The 22,375-nt window shown below is 38.8% G+C and overlaps 1 protein-coding gene across 1 annotated transcript in view; it reads left to right on the forward strand.

The window, feature by feature from the left end:
* TAPT1 (transmembrane anterior posterior transformation 1) overlaps positions 1 to 22,375 on the forward strand; it is a 79,043-nt gene extending 56,668 nt beyond the window's left edge. Inside the window, exons 9-15 of the mRNA XM_029063588.1 lie at positions 3,553 to 3,633; positions 5,114 to 5,223; positions 9,610 to 9,669; positions 10,230 to 10,298; positions 13,148 to 13,224; positions 17,011 to 17,171; positions 20,182 to 22,375. Of these exons, the coding sequence (XP_028919421.1) occupies positions 3,553 to 3,633; positions 5,114 to 5,223; positions 9,610 to 9,669; positions 10,230 to 10,298; positions 13,148 to 13,224; positions 17,011 to 17,171; positions 20,182 to 20,411 (788 nt within the window). The 3' untranslated portion in view covers positions 20,412 to 22,375. The remainder of the gene's footprint in view (positions 1 to 3,552; positions 3,634 to 5,113; positions 5,224 to 9,609; positions 9,670 to 10,229; positions 10,299 to 13,147; positions 13,225 to 17,010; positions 17,172 to 20,181) is intronic.

The raw sequence follows: 22,375 nt of genomic DNA on the forward strand, positions 1-22,375 counted from the left end.
TGGGTTATACGCTTAAATCACCAAAATTTATCTTCCAGTATTTACATCCTTTCAGGTTCCCTAGTTATCGTTCCATTTGTTCCTTACACGGTATTAGAACCGATTTAATCAAGTCATTTATCGGCATTATTGATTAACTAAACTCTGCCTATTCCTAGGTAATTCCAGTAATTGTGTTTCTACTGACTAGACCAAGGCAGCCCCTGGAGCAAACAAGATTGCAGCAGGAACAGACTGCTTTTATTTTCATGGCTTTGGTTAAATGTATTTTTTCTTGTTACCGTGTACATCTGTTCGATGCCCCGCCTCTCTAGCTTAAGCTCCCTTTGGTCTGGGGCTCCATCTGAGTCTCTGTCCTGGTATTTTTTTTACCAATACAAAGCCCTCCAGTATAGTTCTGCAAAACATTATGCAGTTAAGTAGTTCAACTTTTGTGGGGGGGAACATGGAATTTACAATTAAGAATTTTCAGAATATATTTAGAATGAAATAAAATTTCCAAAGAGAAGAGTAGCTACATGAATTTACATATATACATAATGCAATTACATATATATATATATGTAATTGCATATTGTCACATCCGTTGGACTTGAGGGCTATATAGTAGCCCCCCAAGCACTTAATACAGTACTCCATACATATTTTAAGTGCTCAGTAAATACCATTGACTGATGTATTAATGCAACATGAGTACTATTCATTCATTTCATTCAATCATATTTACTGAGCATTCATTCATTCAATAGTATTTATTGAGCACTTACTATGTGCAGAGCACTGTACTAAGCTCTTGGAATGTACAAATTGGCAACAGATAGAGACAGTCCCTGCCCATTGACAGGCTTACAGTCTAATCGGGGGAGACGGACAGACAAAAACAATGGCAATAAATAGAATCAAGGGGATGAACATCTCATTAAAACAATAGCAATAAATAGAATCAAGGTGATGTACATCTCATTAACAAAATAAATAGGGTAATGAAAATATATACAATTGAGTGGGCAAGCACAGTGCTGAGGGGAGGGGAAGGGAGAAGGGGAGGAACAGAGGGAAAGGGGGGAAAAGGGGGCTTAGCTGAGGGGAGGTGAAGGGGGGGAAAGAGAGGGAGCAGAGGGAAAAGGGGAAGCTCAGTCTGTACTAAGTGCTTGGAAAGTACAATACAGCAGTAAAGAGAGGAAATCCCTGTCCACAGCAGGCTTATAGTCTAGAGGGAGACAGACATCAAAACAAAATAAACAGGCATCAATATAAAGAGAGTTGAATTAATCATCTGAACTCAATCTTAGTTTAACACATTTGCTTAGTAGAATTCTTTTTTAGTATCACTCCCGTTGATATTGAGGATATAGTGATTATAATGATTATGGTAGTTAAGCGCATGTTCTTTGTCAAGGACTTTTCTAAACAGTGGGGTAAATATGTCAATCAGGTTGTCAGTCGTATTCATTGAGCACTTACTGTGTGCAGACCACTGTACTAAACACTTGGGAGAATACAATACAACAATAAGCAGTCACATTCCCTGCCCACAATGAAGGTGGATGAAGTCCCTGTCCCACATGTAGCTCACAGTCTAAGTGGGAGGAAGAACAGATAAGAAAGTTTCTACTTTCACCCCTGAGTTATATAGCAGTTGCCTTGAATAGCCACCCCCATCTGACCACATTTTTTACATTTCCTAGAGTTATGCAGACTTGTGTTCAGCATTTTAAAATCTTATACTCTCTTAGCCGTATAAAGTAATTTCAGTGTTTTTTGGATATGTGTGTATGCGCCAAGAAGGCTTCTTTGTAATCGAAGTTGACATTACTGAAGATATTTTGGCAGATCTGGTTTACCCCCCAAATCTATCAGTCAACTCTTATGAATTTTCTAAAGGATACATGGCTCATTCTAAAACATAATCCATCTTCATAATTATGTGTAAATTGTATAATTATGAAACTTAACTACTGAATTCAAGATACTTCCATCTTGAAAGTTTACTTATCTCTGAAAACTACTGCACTGTCTCCCACCGAATTTTGTCTTGTGTGAAAAATATATGTTCATCCTAGGGTTTATTCTGTCCTCAATGGTAGTTACTGGTGATTACACTGGGAGAAAGAGAATTTGAGAGGGAGAAGGAGAAAGGGGAAAAAGAGTTGGTGCAACATTGCCAATTAGCCACAGATTGGAATTTGGGGCGGAGGATTTACATGCTGAGTGGTGTTTGGGGGAGGTTGGTTAGAGGTGGGAAGTGATGGGTCACAGTCTTAGGCATGAGTTTGGTAAATGGAATTATGTATTTTATTGTGAAGCTATGTGCCAAGGACAGTATTACAACTTTGGATGTAAGCGAATGTACTTACCGCTAGGAGCTTGCCACTGTAATATTTATATGGAGAGTTCACCAGAATTGTTACGCATAGCAAATGGCAGAGACTAATGAATGGTTTTGCCTGGGGAAAGATGGTGGCAAGGACTGGAAGGAATGGGAATTGGAGAAATTTCCTTAGCCTGGTGAAGAACCCTGAAATTCATGGTGAAGCAGTGCATTTTGATGTAAAGGGCAACGGGAAACCTTTGCAAGGAGTGCAGAGTGAGGTATCCTTAGAACTAAATTTGATGCATTCATTTGTATTTATTGAGCGCTTAGTGTGTGTAGAGCACTGTACTAAGTGCTTGGGAAAGTACAACAATAAGCAATCACATTCTTTGCCCACAACCAGCTTAGTCTAGAGAGTTTAAATCAGAGTTTGGTCTTACCATGCTAAGGAGCAGTACATTTTCAGTGGAGTTTGATCCAAGGTGGGTAATCATTTGTAGGTAATTTTCTCCTCTACGAAGTAAAATATGAGGCCAAATAGATTACTACATCTGTATTGATGTGCAAGAGGAAACCCAGATATATGATGATGCCTGTCCAAAATGCTTTCGTTGTGTTTATTTTCTGGTAGTTTCTCTCTCTCGCTTTATTAACCTCAATGGTATTCCTAGTTAGCAAAGTTTTTCGCCAAGAAAAGGAGCTCAATATTAACACCCCAAAAACGACCTAACTTTTATTTCTGGTTCTTATGGGACAGCAGCCTTCTTTGTTATACCTGTTGTTTGTCTCCTGTAAAATGGAAAATTTGCTGCTAGTCTTCTTCAGGTGGTATTGCCTGTATTCAGGATTTTTTTCAAAGCCAAATAATGGCATAATATTTTTAGTCAGTTCGCTATGAAAATCATTTTTCAGATCTGTAGGTGAAAATCACAAAGTGTATAAAGTTAGTAATTAATTTTGTTTGCAGAGAAAATAATCTTCCCAATCTTATTTTAAAGATGATTTGATATTTTTTGTGAGTTTGTTACGAAAGTCATCTTTTTCAGACCCGAATAAAGTAAAACTCGCAACCTTTAGAAAGCTAGTGCTTAGGGTTATTTGCAGAAAAATGACCTCCAGATCTGATTATAAAAAGAAAGGAACTACTGCACAAAGAAATGTTTACTGTCATATTATCTCGATATAATTAAAACATTAGGTAGACCTAACAGTGAATGTATTCTTTGCATTTTGTTCAGATATTAAAGAACGGTTCACAAACTACGTCCTCTTACTAATAGTATGCCTAAGAAACATGGAACAGTTCTCTTGGAATCCAGGTAATTGAGAATTTAGATATTTTAGGGTGTCGGTTCTAATTGTGAACGAATATTGAGATATATTTGGGTAAAATATGGTGTTTGTTTATAAATAATTTCCTCTTGGGTCTCTGCCCAGCTGTTTGTATATGTAAACAATGTATTTTGCGTATACGGGCCAACCTAGCAATTTGGTAGTTTTTGTAAAGCAGCACATAATAGCCCATTTTAAGACAGGTCTCATGTGGCAACAGAGTATGGATTGAAATTGATTTTTTTTTTAGATAGGCCGTTCCAAATTGTGTAGAAGTATTGAAATGGGGTGGGAATGATCTCTATCCAAATATCCATTCTGCCGTATTCCATAAGACTCATGGTGTCCCTTCTCTCCTTCTGCATCCCAGCCCACATACGCCACTCCTCCGGTGCTAACCTTCTCACCATGCCTTGTTCTCACGTGTCCCTCAAATCTGCCAAACAATCACACTTCCCCCTCTTCAAAGCCCTACTAAAGGCTCACCTCCTCCAGGTAGCCTTCCCAGACTAAGTCCCCCTTTTCCTCAATTTCCCCCTCCTCCCATCATTCCCTTCCCCCTGCCCCACAGCACTTGTGTATATATGTACATATCCATAATTCTATTTATATTAATGCCTGTTTGCTTGTTTTGTTGAGTATATATATCCATAATTCTATTGATTTATATTGATGCTATTGAAGCCTGTTTACTTGTTTTGATATCTGTCTCCCCTCTTCTAGCCTGTGAGCCCGTTGTGAGCAGAGATTCTCTCTTTGTTGCTGAACTGTACTATCCAAGCGCTTAATATAGTGCTCTGCACACAGTAAGCGCTCAATAAATATGAATATATGAATGAAAGATGCCCAATAGATTGTTGGATTTTAAAAAAGACTGGAAATTAAGATACTGAAAATTTAGTTCTGTCCCCATTGTCAAGTTTATCTATCTTCCAGCTCATTTCCTCTACAGAGTGGGACAAACAGGGTGGTTTCTACAGACTCTCAAGAATAGGCGCAGAGCTCTCGCTGACCTAGAGCTTAGTTTTGTACTGGGCTTTCTGAGCTCCCCACATCAGGTGCCCCTCGGTTCTATCTGTGTTACAGAGCTTCACAGCCCTTTGGCAAGGGCAACAAAGTATACGTATTCACAGACAGTGGAGGGGAAGCGTCTCAGCCTCCTTGTCAAAATTCATTCTTTCAGTCGTATTTCTTGAGAGCTTACTGTGTGCAGAGCACTGTACTAAAGGCCTGGGTTAGTACAGTATAACAATAAACAGACACAATCTTTGCCAATAACCAGCTTATAGTCTAGAGGGAAGGGGGGACAGACCTGAGTGTAAATAAATAAATGACAGATATGTACATAAGTGCCGTGGGGCTGAGAGGGGGAATGAATACCTGCTTTTGGAGAATTGGGGCTTCTAGAAAGATCATAATGTTGCAGCTTTTCTTTATACGGAATTAACGCCTTTCTTAATTCTACAGACCACCTCTGGGTGCTGTTCCCGGATGTCTGCATGGTGATTGCATCAGAAACTGCTGTGGACATTGTAAAACATGCTTTCATTACCAAATTCAATGACATAACAGCAGACGTATGTATCATAATAAGCTTCTTGGTATTTTAGGTTAATGCAGTTAAATTTTTTCTGCTTTTGGGTGTTTATTACAGTTCACTAGTTGAGGCCAAAAAACACTCAAAGGTCTTTCCATATTCTTTAACTATTCTTTACCATTAGCTTTTCAATATATTTCCTGCCATCTCTGGGTTTCTTTCCTCTTTCATTTCTTCCATTCACCCACCCCGCCCCCAGCTCCCTATTTTTCACCCTCTTGATTCTTTTCTTCCACCATCTATTATGTATGATCAGGTGGGCAAAAATTAAATATAATTTTGCAGACTAGTAGCAAATAATGTGTCTAGTCACAGTGTAAGAAGTTAATTGGTTCCTTTAAAATTGACGATTTCATGTTATATATTTTTTAAATGTTTAGAATCTTTCTCCTGGAATTATTTTTGCCACTTCTCTGATAACCATAGTTCTGAAAATCAGATTCTAGAAAAGGAACACTGATGACATAATCTCAGAGGGACTTTATGCAGCTAATGTAGAGTTTTGAAAGGTGTACTGTTGAGTGACTGTAATACCTAGAGACCAAAGTTTATCGAGGCATCTGGTGTTGCGGTATTTGTTCCCTAGAAATTTTAGACTTGAAAAACATTATTCTTCCATTGTATTTTTAAAATGTGATCCAGTATTGAAATTTAAGTACGTAAGCACTTTCCTTGGCTGTCTTGTTAGTTTTGATTGTAAAGTATAATGTAAATTCTGGCCTGTTAATTTCCCGAGGCATATATAATATTTTATTCTTTCTCATTAAAGTATTATGGACTTTGGGGATGTTATTATATCTGATTAGAACATTAAGTAGATATTTAGTAGATCATAGAATGAAATTTTAAATTTAGACCCTTAAGGACAGGATAAGATTTCATTTTTCTCGTATCCCCTTTTTCTTAAAAAAAAAAAAAAGAGCTCCCTATTAGAAATATCACTTTTGTATGTTTATGTATTTTATGAGTTACAAAGACAAGTTTAATAAATGCCTTTAATAGGCATTCTTAAGCCGCAAGCATTTTTGCATGGCCCACTTTCTTCTAAGATTGCAAAAAGTGTATTACAAATCAATATGCTATTTGGTGTGATATTTAACACTATTATATTTAGAGAAGCAGTGTGGCATAATGTAAAGAGCATGAGGTTGGGAGTCAGAGGTCGTGGTTTCTAATCTCACCTCTGCCACTTTTCAGCCGTGTGACTTTGGGCAAGTCCCTTAACTTCTCTGTGCCTCAGTTACCTCATCTGTAGAATGGGGATTAAGACTGTGGTACAACCTGATTACCTTGTACCTACCCCAGCACTTAGAATAGTGCTTGACACACAGTAAGTGCTTCACAAATACTATCATTATTATTATTAACACAGTTTTTTGTTGGAAGACTCAATTACCTTTAATATTTGTCAGTGTTTCCCATATACTACTGGAAGAGGATATTCATCCTTCTGTTGCTGTTCCCTTAGTAAAAAAAAAATTCCCCTTTTAGGATCATTTTCTTAGCATCAAAAGGGAGATAAATTGGCTCGGTTCAATAATTTATTGCTGTTTGGTTTTTTTAAAATGATGGATACATACAGAGCAGGAATCTTGTTCTGAGTGATGTTAGAGATGGGAGGGAATCGGTTTAGCCATATAATAATAATAATAATAATATTTGTTAAGCACTTACTTTGTGCCAGCACTTTGCTAAGCACTGGGATAGAAAAAAGGCTGCAGTAAACTAGTAAAAAACTAATGTTTCGTAATCGTACGTATAACACTTGTAGACATGTTCCCTGACCACAAAGAGCTTACAGCCCAGAGGGAGAGAGAGACATTAAAATAAATTGCAGATATATACATAAGATCCAGAATATGCAGGTGGATGGACAACCATTTGATATTCTTGAGGAGGGGTGAAGCATGGACTGAACTCTTTTTTAGAAAAATGATCCAGGCAGAGTGAATGAAGTATGGACTGTAGTGGGGAGAGACCAGGGGTCAGGGAGGTCGGCAGGGAAGCTAATGCAGGAGTCAAGGCAGGATAGGAGAAGTTCCTTCATTCACTCGTATTTATTGAGTGCTTACCTTGTGCAGAGCACTCTACTAAGCACTTGGAGAGTACAATTCGGCAACAGAGACAGTCCCTACCCAACAGCGGGCTCACAGTCTAGAGGTTCATGGATCATTCATTCATTCATTCAATAGTATTTATTGAGCGCTTACTGTGTGCAGAGCACTGTACCAAGCGCTTGGAGTGAACAAGTCGGCAACAGATAGAGACAGTCCCTGCCGTCTGACGGGCTTACAGTCTAATCGATCGGCATAGTAGCAATTTGAGTAGAGTGGAAAAGGCGGGTTTTAGCAATGTTGTGGAGGTAGAACAGACAGGATTTGATGACAGATTGAATATGTGCGTTGAATTAGATGAGTAGAAGATAATGCCGAGGTTGTGAGATGGGGGGATGGTGGTGCTGCCTACCGTAATGAGAAAGTCCAAGAAAGGACAGAGCTTGGGTAGGAAGGTGAGGGAGGGATTCGTGAAGTCAAGGGAGAGTTTTGTGGAGGGGGGGTTGTTTTGCTTTGTTTGTCTTGGGGGGGGTTAGGTTAGGAGATAAATGAGCATGTGTGAAAGCAGTGGGGGTAGAAGCCATTGGAGAGAGAACAGTTGAAGATAGCAGAGGTCATGGGTTCTAATGCTGCTCCGCCACTTGTCAGCTGTGTAACTTTAGGCAAGTCACTTCACTTCTCTGTGCCTTAGTTACTTCGTCTATAAAATGGGGATTGAGACCGTGAGACCCACATGGGACAACCTGCTTACCTTGTGTCTACCCCAGCGCTTAGAACAATGCTTGGCACATAGTAAGCGCTTAATATATACCATCATCATTATTATTATTAATATAAAGGGGTCAGATGTTTTACTAATGATGGTATTTAAGTGCTTACTATGTGCCAGGCACTGTACTGAACGCTGAGAAGTTGCCGAGGGATGGAGTCAGAGGAACAGATGGAGAACTGGATTTTGAGAAGAAGCAGGAGACCTCCTCTTGACATGTGCCTTGGAAAGATGGGAGAGTCAAAGAAGGGACAGGAGAAGGGAAACGGGAGATTTTTGGGAGACTGCCTGATAGTTTCAATTTTATCAATAAAGTGTGTGCCCAGGTCATTAAAGGCAAGCGATTTATTACCCTATTTATTTTGTTAATGAGATGTACATCCCCTTGATTCTATTTATTGCTATTGTTTTTGTCTATCTGTCTCCCCCAGTTGGACTGTAAGCCCGTCAATGGGCAGGAATTGTCTCTATCTGTTGCCGAATTGTACATTCCAAGCGCTTAGTATGGTGCTCTGCGCATAGTAAGCGCTCAATAAATACTATTGAATGAATGAAGCGATGGGGAGAGTTTGGGGACAGGTGGTTTGAGAAAGGAAGAGCTCACAGAAAAGAAATCCATAAAAGGTGTTCGTGAATGTTGAGAACTGACTGTAGTCAGTATAATTTATTTAAATAAAAACAGCATCCTTACAATTTACCTACCATATGTTCAAACATGGGTCTCAATAGTAAAAGTAATATACTTCTTTGGGTGTGAAACATCGGATTAAGTATGGGGGAAAAAATAGATATATGAGAAGTAGACACGATCCTTGGTCCTCAGGGTGCTCCCAGCCTAAAGAATAGAGGGCAGAGAGAAAGTTGGCAACAAGTACATACGGAAAATGAAACACCAAAAATATGAAAACAGCATAAAAATCAAGCATAGTGGTAAATACAGTGCTCCTTGTGGGCACTAAGTCGATATATTGTATGCTCCCAAGTGCTCTGCACATAGGCTGCACTCAATAAATACGAATGATTCATGATTAGGATCAATAGGTTACTGTTTCCAAGAGAGCAGAGTTTTAGACACTTGGGGTTTAGAGTCCATCATTCATACCCTCAGTACTGCCCTGTTAGAGCCAATTATGTTCTTTCCAAAATAGAACTTTTATAGTGTATAACATTAAATTCTTCACAGATGTGCCGTCAACTTGGAAAACTGATTTTACAGCTCTTTCCACATAGTTCTAAAAACACTTCTGTCTTCCATTTCCATACAAGGCAACAACAGATCAGCACTTGGCATGTTGTATGTTTAGTATAGCGACCAGCTCTCTATGAGGTTAGATAATTGTGGCAATGGTGCATTTTGTCATTTTCATAAATCTTAGACTATTTTGACCAATAGGAGGGCCTCAGATGGAAGATGATCCCTTGGTATTGCAAGATTAAATATTCTAAAAAATATTATATGACCAAACGTTATTAATGAAGTTATGAATGTTGCATAGAAGAACATGTTGATCTCATATTCTTTTTTTAATATCTATATTTTTAGGTCTACAGCGAGTACAGAGCTAGCCTTGCGTTTGACCTTGTTAGTAGCAGACAGAAAAATGTAAGCATTAAATCAAAATTTTATTCCAAGATCAATTGTTAAATTAAGAAGGAATTTTGCAAGAAATCTAAATTTTCTCACTGTACGGGTTTTGTAAATCGAGACTTTTGAACCAGGTAAAGTAGCTCATCCACTGTATTAACTGCACAAAAATATAGGACAGTCATTAGAAGTTCGCATAAAATGTCCCAGAATCGTCCAAACTGTCAACATCCCATCTTGCTGACTTCATCCTGCACCTCATTCCCCATCCCCTGAGGAGCAGCAATAGGTCCAAGTTGCCTCCACTTCTCTCTCCCTGGCTGCTAATATCCCCAACCCCATCATTAAAGGAGCCTTACAACTAGTATTAGTTCTTATGGGCTTTGTGCAGTATCTTTAGAATAGTGTTAGAGTTCCTAGCTAGCAGCAGTTAGGTGTGCCTTTCCCTCCTTGCAAACATCAGAGCAGTTGTCTATCAGTATTTGCTAGTAATAATCAAATTTTCCAAGTAAAACTTTTTATTTTAGAAAATTTGAAATATGGAAAATGGATTTGTTTTTTTCCCTCCCCCTTTGTAGGCATATACAGATTACAGTGACTCTGTTGCAAGGAGGATGGGTTTTATTCCTCTCCCTTTGGCTGTTTTAGTAAGTACTTTATCTCTCTCTCTCTCTCTCTCTAACAGGAATGGGATATAGTGACAATTCACAATAAAATAATTATTAGTGGGTTAACACACAAATAGCACAAAACTACCATTAGTAGAATGTTTAAAAAGGAATAGCTTAGTTTTTGCTTTTAATAATAAATGGCTAGATAGAGAATATCTGTTTGAATTTTATTGTTTTCCCGTAAGTTTCGATTTAAAACCATAAACTCTAGCAGGAACCAAAGGGAAAAATGGGGGTGTAGAAGGGAAAAAAGTTAGGGATGTTCAGTGGAATGTCTTTAAACATCAGAATCAACATAGAAATGGCACCCATAATGTGGTTTCTCCCAGCATCCCACTGCTGCTGATGGAGACAGAATCTGGGCCGAGAGGATCATGGTCCAACATAGTAATGGCATTTTTTTTAATTTTGAATAAAAGTAGAAAAGAAAGTTGCTTTGAAATCTTTATGAAAATCTAGGGAAATGAATATTGTGTCAACTCTTTTCTTTTATGAATATATAGATGATGAATTTCTGGAGGAATGTGCATCTCTCTTTCCAGTCGACATGGGCGGTGGCCAGGCAACGTTGTAAGGAAGAGACAGGATAAAAATCTCACTTCCACCCCCACCAGCAATCACCCATGTCTTAGCATAACCTTAGCCAGCTCAGGTTTGCCTCTTCAGAGGAAAAAGGGAGCTGCTCTCCTCCCAGGAGAATGACGATGTTTCAGTGAATGATGCCTCATTGGCTTATCCAAAGAGAAAGGGACTTCAGCGAAGGGAAAGGGGTTTCAGTGCGGTGGCTGACACTTTAGATTTATTGAAGGAGGGAGACAGGGAGATAGGGGTCAGGACCTCAGTTTCATCTCCATTCTCCCACCCTCCTGGAATTGGGTCTGAGGAGGGGAAGCTATGAAAAAAAAAAAACATGTTGCTAAAGTATTGGGAAATTGTTCAGTAGTTTCGCCCTAGCTGGTTCCCAGCACATGTTCAGAGCATGCCAGACCGTTCATTCCCAGGTCCTAGGGTGATGAAAAGGTTGGGTCCTTCCTTTCTAATTCTGACTGCCCTCATTTTTGCCAGAATCCTAAATGTTCAGTCACGAGATGCCAGCCCAGAAAGCATCTTACGTTGGATAATTGTATCCCAATTTTTTCATTTTAGGGTCTCCACATTTGCTTCAAGTTTCAAGGTCCTCGCAGTAACCCTAAGAGGCTTTAAGTGTATCAGTAGTAAACACGGTTTTAGGAAATCCTGTGATAGAAATAATGATTTCTTCACTGCAGTGATGTGAGGTGTTGGTATTTTATTAACTTTGTAGGCCTCTAAAGACTATGCCTTTTTAGAACTAAATGGAATGAGCGGGCTAAATTTTATTTTAAATGGATCTGTGAGGACATTCAGTTCTCCTTTGATGAAGGGATTGCTTTTCTCTGATAAGGAAAACATGCAGTTTAGTGGGCAGGCCTTGGCCAACCGCTACCCAGATGCACAAAGGCATTCTTTACAGATTGTCAGGAGGGCATTTGCTAATTGGCCAACAGGGTTCTACCCAAGACCCATAGTGAAAACACTCATAGGAGAACTGACAGTACTTGGTACATTCCAGATTACCAGAGAGAAATCTCAAAGTGTGTTTAATTTCCTGAGCAACATATGTGACTGTTTGATTTTCATTTAGGGTATTTTTTTCCTTAAACAGTGGAATAGACATGGTCTTAGTTACAGAAACTGGGTCACTTTTTTCCACAGTGGCATAGTGTTTTTCCCTGACAGGAAGAATGAAATACTGAGACTTGCTCACTTTTTAATATTTGCATTAGCTCATTCAGTATTCTGTATTAACCTGTAATGTGTTAGAGGGTCTAATTTACTAAGTTAATCCTAATGTTCAGAGAGGTAATGCTGCTTTAAAAGCAGTCAGATGGTCTTCTTGGCTAAGATAGTGAAGTCCATTGTATCTGTTTATTAAATTGATTTCTGAAATGGTCACCTGGTTTAGATAAACCACCAAAACATGGCCATTTTTGCTGTTCTAAAATAGAAACAGCTAAATACACTTAAGGAAATCTTTTTTTTTTTTTTTTGAGGTGGTATGAACACCGTTCCCTTTTGGAGATGCTAGACAATGAATCCTTTGTTAGTGTCTGAAAATATTGAAAAGATTGATTGATTTAAATATAGAATCCCATTTCACCTACAAAGCACAAGATAGTATATCAGATCTGTCATTATTCTTGTTTCTTTACCCTCTGGTTGTATTATTTTAATTTTACAATGCCATTTTAGTGAGCATATTAACATTTAGCTAACCTTTTTATTTTGAGAGGCACAAAGTGATTTAAGTGCTACACTTGAAATTACCCGAATTCTTAATCCTCACATCTCTGTAGGGTAAACAAGAACATTGAATTTAGGTGTCCCTCACTTTAAAAAATGCCAACTGCTAGATAGTAAATGATAACTAGCCATCACAGATGAGGTCACTAGATGGTAACTGGGAAGCGGTCGACCCAAATTCTGGACATAAAGTTTGGTGAAAGCTTTAGGTACTGTGAAAGGTTGGCTGGCTAGAGATGGTAGAATATTAGGAGACAAAGGACATGACAGGAAAAAATATGAGGGGAGAGAAGAGAAAGATCTCTATAAAGAAGTAACATTCCCCCTCCAGTGGGGAACTTCGTGAGGAGAGCTATCATTTTGCACTTTTTGGGACTTTGGCTTCTCATGTGTGTGTCTATCCTTTCCCCCTCCTCCCCATTCCCCGCCTCGAGATCCAGAAATGTATTTCTGAGGGAGAGTATGACTTTAGGATTTTTGCTCTTGTGTTTGTTTCTCTCTAGCTCATCAGAGTTGTTACAAGCTCAATAAAGGTACAAGGAATTCTGTCTTATGCCTGTGTGGTTCTCTTCTACTGTGGGTAAGATTAACCATCCTTCATTTTTGAGGCATGTAATAAACACTCTAAAAAATGTTAAAAACAGAGGTGATTAACATGCCTGTAATCATTAAACCTGTGGTGCAGGCAGTGAACCCCTGTTCAGTAGAAAAAGGAATTCCTCTGGGAGCAGACAGTAGTCCCAGAAACCAGGAAAATTCTATACAGCCTTTCCTACCTTTCAGGCCTCTGTTGGTGGTCGTGAACAAAAGGGTGCAGTTGAGTAACTATCATAGCTGTAATAAACCATTTTATGTGTATGTTATACTTTAGCCAGTTCCTTTATTCAGTGAAATCTAAAATGTTGAGATTGTGATTTGTAAGCAAATAATTAGAAGCAGGTTCGCTTTTAATGTGTGTCTCCTCTAATCAGTGAATCGCGTAAACCTTTCTGAAGATTGCAACATTTGGAGTAGTTAAGGTTTTAGATCTGTGGAATCCTAAGTACATATCAGGAACTTCAAAAATGACCAAAGCAGACACGCTGTAGAAACTGCAACCTGTGGTTTGAAGGGAAACAAAACTGTATTAATTCCGGAGAAGGGATCTGTTATATTGTACTCTCCCAAGTGCTTAGTACAGTGCTCTGCACACAGTAAGCACTCAATAAGTACGATTGATTGACTGACTGACTTAAAACTATTGGTAGAATTCCATTCACTTCAATCCTCTGTCATTGACATTTGTGGAATGCAATTATATCAGAAACTGTGGTTTCAGAACCCTATGACAGTAGACTTTCCTTACTTCAAAAAAATGATTTAATGATTTGGAGCACAGACATATTCTAGCCCCTGGTTTATTAGCTCTATAGTCTTGAAGAATGTATACTTAGCTTAATGTAGAATTTATGAAGGTCATATTTTAAGAGTATCAATGGTAAGTAGCTAGTTAATCCTCTATACATCTAAGTAGTTACTAAGCCCATTTGTTAGAAGACCTGGGAAAAGTTGGAATTTCCAAGCTGTCTTTAGGGAGGTTTTTGTCCCTTTCTGACCTATCTAGGGTTAATATTTGGAGCATTCCCGTCTTTTGGTTTCAGGCGCTGGGGAAGTTCATTTGATTAGTATTTTTGAGCACCCATGGATAGTTTAGATAAATAGATTAGGAGGCAGTGTGGCTTGATGGAAAGAGCACAGGCTTGGGAGTCAGAGGACGTGGGTTCCTATCCCGGCTCTGCCACGTGTCAGCTGTGTGACCCTGGGCAAGCCACTTTACTTCTCCAGGCCTAAGTTCCCTCATCTGTAAAATGGGATGAAGGCTGTGAGCCCCACGTGGGACAACCTGTTTACCTTGTATCTACCCCAGCCCTTAGAACGGTGCTTGGCACATAGTAAGCACTTAACAAATACCAACATTATTATTAGTTGCTTGGCAGTGTTCTAGGCACTGTATCTCAGTACCTTTGTCTAGCTCTGGAAAGCATCTCAAGACAATTTATTCATCCCCCAGGCCACTACCTTGCCTAGAGGTTCACCTGTTATGGATCTCTAATGAATGAGTCAATCAGTAGTATTTATTGACCTCTTACTGTGTGCAGAACACTATCCCAAGTGCTTGGGAATGTACAGAACGCAGAGTTAGTAGACACGTTTCCTGCCCGTAACCAGTTTATAATCCAGAGTCAGTGGAAGCAACACAACTTTCCTGGAAAACATAAACACAAGCTATCTTTTCAGAAAATGATTCGGCCTACCAAGCAGTAGTAATAGCATTTGAGTGACCATGGAGTGCAGTACACTGGGCTAAGGATTGGGAAGTGCAAAATAAAAAAGTGGCATATTCCCTGTCCACAAGGAACATGTCTTTAATATACTTCATTGATTCATTGAATCATATTTATTGAGCTCTCATAGTGTGCAAAACACTGTACTAAACGCTTGGGAGAGTACAGTATAACAGTAAATGGACACATTCCCTGCCCACTATGAGCTGACTTATAAAACAGTACAGTACAGCAGAATTGATAGACGTTGCCTGGCAAAGTAGCGAATGGCAGGAGCAGGAACACCAGTAGGATGCAAAGTACAGATCACATGCCTCTGAGTCCAGTCTTCAGGGTCCTAAGGATTTGGAGGGATTCTCTTTTTAATCTCATTTTGGATTTGAAAGATGTTTTTGACAATTAACCTTGCTTCAGCCAGTTCTCTAGTGTTTCACATTATGAAATTAGGCATGTTGTTAATCCCCCAGCTCTGTTACTGGATCTCAATTTCCTCATTCCTGAAATGGTGATAAAATGATTTTGAACCCTATATGAGGAAGGGTCCAATCCCACACCCCAGCACTTAGCACATAGTAAGTGCTTAATAAAGTCAGTCATTCATTATTTTCATCATTATTAGTGGCAAAAGCACTTTTCCTTTCCTAGCTGCTTCACTTATATTCTCAGCATTTACCCTGCCAAATTGACCATATTTTGCCGGAGGCCCAGGAATTTATCTCGTTTTCTGCTCCTGGATTTGCTATTTTAGAAAAAGGCATTGTACACCAGTGATCTGTCATTAAGGAGACCTGTAGTTTCACCAAGATTCCTGAGGGAAGGGTTTAATGTTTAATGTTTACGTGGAATATTTAATAGGTTAAATCACATTGGGTTAAAAATAATCCCGTGGTGTGAGGCCTTTCTAATTTGTCATTAGTCCTCAAGTGTTCTCCCATAAATCTTCTCCGTGCATCCTAGGTATTATTTCCCCCAGTTTCCCCTACATTGTTGTAACACCACAGTAAAGCTGCTGCAGGGTTTTCTTAGGCATCAACAAATCACTCAAACGATGGATGAACCTGTCGCACCTCGGAATCCACATTTTTTCCCCTTTATTTTGTCACTGGTTGTGTTTCTGAAATAATGACCATTTTGAGTGGTTTTTTAGACATCTTTCAGGGCTTTAGAAAACTTGCTCTGAAGGCACTCAGTTGTAGCTTTTTCCAAACTCATTTAAGACTGCTTCAAGTCTGTTCCATATGGAGAAGTTTGCAAAGACTGGAAACTCGTTGTGAGCAGGTAACGTGTTTACCAACTCTAATTGTACTCTCCCAAGTGCCTAGTACAGTGCTCTGTACTCAGTAAGCACTCAGTAAATGCAGTTGAATGATTTGCCAGGTCCTTTCATGTATCTGGAATGAAAAAAAACCAGGATCTAAGCTGAGTTCTGTAAGATAATTTGGTTTGCCTCTGAACTCAATTGCCAAGACAACTGTTGGAGAAATTGGAAACTTTCTTATTTCATTTGTGTTCCCTATAGTGAATCTTTTTTTTTTAATGGTATTTAAGTGCTTACTATGTGCCAAGCATCGTATTAAACAGAGGGGTAGATACAAATTAATAAGATTGGACACAGTCCATGTCCTGTGATGGACTCAGTCTTAACCCCCATTTTATAGATAAGGAAGCTGAGGCCCAGAGAAGTTAAGTGATTTGTCCAAGGTCACACAGCAGACAAGTGGCAAAGTCAGAATTAGAACCCAGGTCCTCTGAATTACTGGCCTATGCTCTTTCCATTGTTATTTTTATAGTATACCTAATCTCAACTCCCAATTTGTTCACTACCCTTCTACCTTTTTTATACACACTAGAATATATTATTGCATTGGACAGGTGTTCAGACTTTTTCTGTTTTGTTTTCTGAATGGGATGGTGCCCTCTTTGTTGTGTGGCCTGGATCTTGTAAAAGGTAGCTCCTTAGCGTGCATTTTTGATGACACTATTCAATGATTTTAAAATTTTCTTTGAAATAATTGAGTTGTGTGTTCTTTTTTTAATTTTAGATTGATATCTTTGAAAGTCCTCAATAGCATTGTGTTGCTGGGAAAGTCATGCCAATATGTAAAGGAAGCCAAAATGGAAGAAAAATTGTTTAATCCCCCTCCAACCTGTACCCCAGGCAAACCATCCAATAAACCACAGAACAAATGTAAAACTTCCCAAGGTAAGTTGACCGTATTATTAAGAAGGGATGTCATGAAGTCGACATTCACTCTGTGTTCATCTTCCAGCAAACAGTGAATGTGCTTTGGTTTTTACTCGGTTAAGAAAAATAGTTGGCGATTGAAGGAGTGGTTGTATACAATCTCTCAATAAACGATACAGAGGGATTGCTTAAATAAACAAATCAGTAAAATCCATTTAGAAATGTCAGGTCTCCTTTGGTGATCTTCCTACTCTCTTCCTAGTCCATAAGGCTCCTATCCATGGTTTTCTCCACAATTTCTCCCCAAGGTAGAGCCCTGGAACTGGGAGCTGGGCTAGCAAGGGGACCCTCATTGGTCTCCTGCATGCTCCGGCCAAAGCACTGAGAGAATGAAGCATGAACGAACAATAATCTGTTATTTTTGAAATTTTTCAAAGACCATCTTGTAGTCTATCAGAAGGGTTACAATAAGACTCACTTCACAGGATCTTCCTCAATAAGGCATAGGATATATACAATTTTTTTAAGCCGAACAGATCGAAAGGAGAAGCGGCATGGTGGATGGAGCATGGGCCCGGGATTCAGGAGGTCTTGGATTCTAATCCCAGCTCTGTGTCTGCTCTGTGGCCTTGGGGAAGTCACTTCACTTCCCTGTGCCTCGGTTTCCTCATCCATAAAATGGGAATTGAAACTGAGAGCCCTGTGTGGTACAAAAGCTTTGTCCTACCTGATTTACTTGTATCCACCCCAGTACCTAGTACAGTGCCTGGCGCATAGTAAGTGCTTAACAATTACACTAGTTCAGTGAAAGAAACGCTTAATGATGGGCCTATATTTTTGCATATGGTAATTATTATAAATTATTATGAAGAATAAATGAAACATTCTGTCATCAGTTCAGCAGAATGATTTTTAACCTGTGGAAGAAATTCAGTGGGGACTAATAATATTTCATCGTGAATCTTTTTACGTTCTCACCGAAAGGCTAACCACTCTTGCAAACAGCATAAAATAGAGGGATACAAGTCCTGCCAGTTACGGAGTTGGGTTAAGTTTTGTGAACATTTGTATAAAGTAACCATTGCAGATGGAGTTGCAACACAGTGTTCTGTGTGTTTTTCATGAAAATAGTTCAAAGCTTTATGTTCAGTCATCAATTCAGTCGGAAGAATAGGGGTACTCAGATTATGCATTTTGTATAATTTTACTTATGTTGTTTTCTCCTGTATGCTTTTTTCAAATGGTTCAAACTTTTAAAAATGCTCTGTTGAGTTCTCGACTGCTCCTCTTAAATTTTGTCAATCAGTGGCATTTGTTGAACACTTAATATGTGCAGGGCATTAACAAAACATTTTCTAATGTCACTTAATGTTTTCTTATTAATGTATTCTGAAAGCATTTTTTCCCTGAGGCAGCAGAAAATGTATTTTGTAAATTGACCAATTGCTTTCGAAGGAGCAAAACGATAGGGTTTGTTTGTTATACGTTTGTTTTTTTTTTTTTTAAAAAAAAAAGGTTCTATGCTTCAGTGTTTTCACAGAAATGTATTCCCATCTTATGAGTTTCAAAGAGCAGAAAGGAAACTTGGTTTTTAGAAGATTATTCTGTATGTTTTCTTTTATAAAATCAAATGTCTAGACGATAATTGCACCACTTCTAAGCCAAACATTTCCTAAGCATTTTTTCAAGCTATCTCCTCTCCCATCTCTTAGCATTATCATTGTTAAACTCTTTGGAATCATTAATATCTATGCTTCAGGAGCTCTCTGGCATTCAGTGCACCAAATCCAACACCAAAAATCTAGGTTAGCTTCATCTGACCTGAAGCGATCTTCCTCTGAACTTGAATCTCCCATGCTTTGAATCAGATCACTAAGAAAATTAAGTGGGAACTATGACTAAAGCACAATAATAGCTTTTTGAAATTGAAGCCATTTAATTGCATCTGTACTACTTAGCAGAGAAGGTTAAAAAAAAGTTGGCTCCTGAAATTGAGAAGACAGCTTAATATAGAAGCTGTCTGAAATATGAGACCAGTCCTTTCAAGGAGATCATTTTTTCTGAATTGTAAATGACCCAAAAATGTGAAAAAATCTTAACTCGATAGAAAATAGAACTTAGGCACCTGGGCATTTTATTGAAGTTGGGAATAAATCGTTTAGAAAAATATATAGAAGTTAACCTCATAGCTTCCCCAGTTCTAGAGCCCCGGTAGAACCGGGAGTCGGAGGTCGTGGGTTCTAATGCCGGCTCTGCCGCTTGTCAGCTGTGTGCCTTTGGGCAAGTCACTTCACTTCTCTGTGCCTCAGTTCCCTCATCTGCAAAATGGTGATTGAGACTGTGAGCCCCACGTGGGACAACCTGATGACCTTGTATCTACCCCAGCACTTAGAACAGTGTTTGGTACATAGTAAGCATTTAATAAATACCATCATTATTATTATTATTCAATTTTTCAAGGAATACCTATTTTCAGACAGGTTACTTAAATGTGTAATTTGCATTGGCCCATGCATTTATTACCTCCATTCTCTTTCACCTATGGCCATGATCAACTTCTACTCATAACTCAGATTTTATCGCCCTAGGGAACAAAAATCAACTTTCAGTCCACAAGTTCACCTTTCCACACTGGCTCCCACCAAAATAGAAGGGAAGGGCAGAAGTTCTTAAAATTGCTTTAATCAGCCCACGGTTCCTTTAAGGGTCAGGGATGCATGCCAGGAGTGATTTTTAATGTCATAATCACATAAAGTTGGGCTTTTTCAGGATTTTTGAGGCCTTTACCCAGAAAGGATTAATTAAAAACAAAAATGCTTCCTGGAGAAACACATCTAATATTTCCCCCTAGAATTTTGTTGGTGGACAATAGGTTGTGTTCACACACTCATGGATAGTTTACTGGTTCTAAAGAAGGTGTTGGTAGACAACAATTTTATCAGCTATCCAAAACTTGAGTTTGCTTTTTTGTTTTTTTTTTTTTTGGTCAAGCCTTTCTCAACATTATTGCATTCTGCTTTATCAACAGGAATTCCCACAGAAGAGAATTTAACTGCTTCCGTTACCAGCCAGCCTGTTCTTCAGAAGGAAAACATCACACCGTTACTTGTGACGAGCAATTCGGATCAATTTCTGACAACCCCAGATGGGGACGAGAAAGACCTGAGCCAAGAAAACCCCGAATTAAAACACCGATCCTCAAAGAAAGATTTGTTGGAGATAGACAGATTTACAATTTGTGGAAACCGCATTGACTAAATTCTCTGAATATATATGCTTAGGATCCTGAGCTTCGGGGTGGCAAGTGTCTGCCCCTGAGAATGGACAGTTGCCAAAAACGGCACTTACGTATTTATTTAAAACCTTAAATTATTAATAGCAAGGAAGTAGTCATCTCTACAAGTAACTTGGCTTGGTTGCAGGTCAGATCAAGTAACAACAGAGATCTTTAAAATTATTTGGAAAATTTGGTGGATTACGAAAATCTCTCACCCACCTGGCAGAGCTTCAGTTTCACTTTCCTGGAAATAGACGGAAACAAAATTAAAACCACTTTTGCTTGGTCGAACTGTGCTTCCAGAACATATACTGTTGTGCTTCAAGGACTCTTCGGTGTAAGGATACGCCTGGAAAGATGTGAATCGCTTTACGTGAAGTTAACTTTCCAGTGCCGTACCGTTTTCAGAAGCAGTTTTCAGACTTTCACTTCATCTGCCAAAACGTTAAAATAAACATTTGATAGGTTAAACAGTAAAGTCAAGAATGACGTTGTGTAGCACCAGAAAAACCCTTGAGGATGTATCCGAACTAATCAGAATAAAATCATTTCTTAAATGAGACAGGTAATGTGCAGTAGTGTTATATCCTAAAAACCTAAACCAGAGAAGAGGGCCAGAGCACACAGAGGAGGGGAAAATTACAACAGGTTCTGTGTCACTGAGGAATCAAGTCTCGTCATTTTTCTCTATACTGTTTTGCAAAGCAAGATAGAGAGGTATTGGTTGTGTTTTGCAGTGAAAGAACTAGAGATTTTGTTACAGAATGGCACATTTTACTTGAGAGCAGGCAGTGTTAAATTGAAAAGGTAAAGTGGTTTCACTCTGTGAAATTGTGAATTACCTTGTGCTATGTGAAAAAGTTAACTTACATTTCATTTTAAATCATTTGATTAAGAACATTGTTGGTGACTTAGGAGAACTCCAAAGTTCCGCCAAACAGTGTTCATGTTGGTTTTTTTTTTTTTTTTGGAAAGCAGCAATTCTAAAGCAAGCTACCTAAATAGGTTGAACAGCAGCCTCGTGACATGGGTTTGGGTTTCTGCAATACAGTGCAGCCTTCTCGTGCTTGTGTGTATGTATGAGTGATATGGAAACAGCAACAGAAAGGTCCTTTGAGTTAGACTGCGAACAAGAATTCCATTTTGGCTCGTTGTGTCGTCCGGACTGCATTCCAGGAAGAGGAATTTCCTGTCATATCTTGGGCAGAGACGCCATCGTGCATTTTCTTTTAAAGGGTTGTAACTTCTGGTTTCAAATAAGAAGCTTTTGTTAATGCTAAGTACTTTCCCGTGAGGTTATTGTTTCGATTTGAGAGGGGCGAGGCTTCAGTGCAGGTATTTCAGGCTTAAAGAAATACAAAAGTTATCTCACTGGGTAATGAATAGTGTGTTACAGGATAGAAGAGCCATGGTTTAAAGCTTTAGCTTGTGCGTTTGGTATACGAAGGTCCGTGCGGAATAATTGACGATACTTTATAAAATAGTCTTCTTGATACGGGAGAAAAGTGGGGAATCTACAGAGATGTGTTTACGATACACCAAGAAGGACATGAAGTTAAATGAAGAGACTTTGATTATCTGATGCGAGGAAAGCCCCTTAGCATTATTTGTCTTTCCTCCCTCTTCTTATCCATCATCAGCTGCTGGGTTAGGAGCTAAGGTGAATGAGAACAGTGAGAGCAGGGGGGAATATGACAACTGCGACCCAATTCGGAAAGCAGCAGTTGTTTTTGGTGTGTTGATGCTTACTCGGATGGTGGTACCTTCAAATTTAATTCAGATATTCAGTTAACATAATGTCATTTTTAATTTTTCAGTTACTTGGCAGTTGCTCCAGGGAGTTTGGGATGATATCCATGTCTTCTGTTAAAATGACATTCAGTACCAATTTTATAAGTGCATCTTGTGTGAAACTCAATAAATTCAATTTTGTAATCTTTTTAAA

Source organism: Ornithorhynchus anatinus, chromosome 4 (genome assembly GCF_004115215.2).
Source record: "Ornithorhynchus anatinus isolate Pmale09 chromosome 4, mOrnAna1.pri.v4, whole genome shotgun sequence".
In the NCBI taxonomy this organism is placed as follows: domain Eukaryota; kingdom Metazoa; phylum Chordata; class Mammalia; order Monotremata; family Ornithorhynchidae; genus Ornithorhynchus; species Ornithorhynchus anatinus.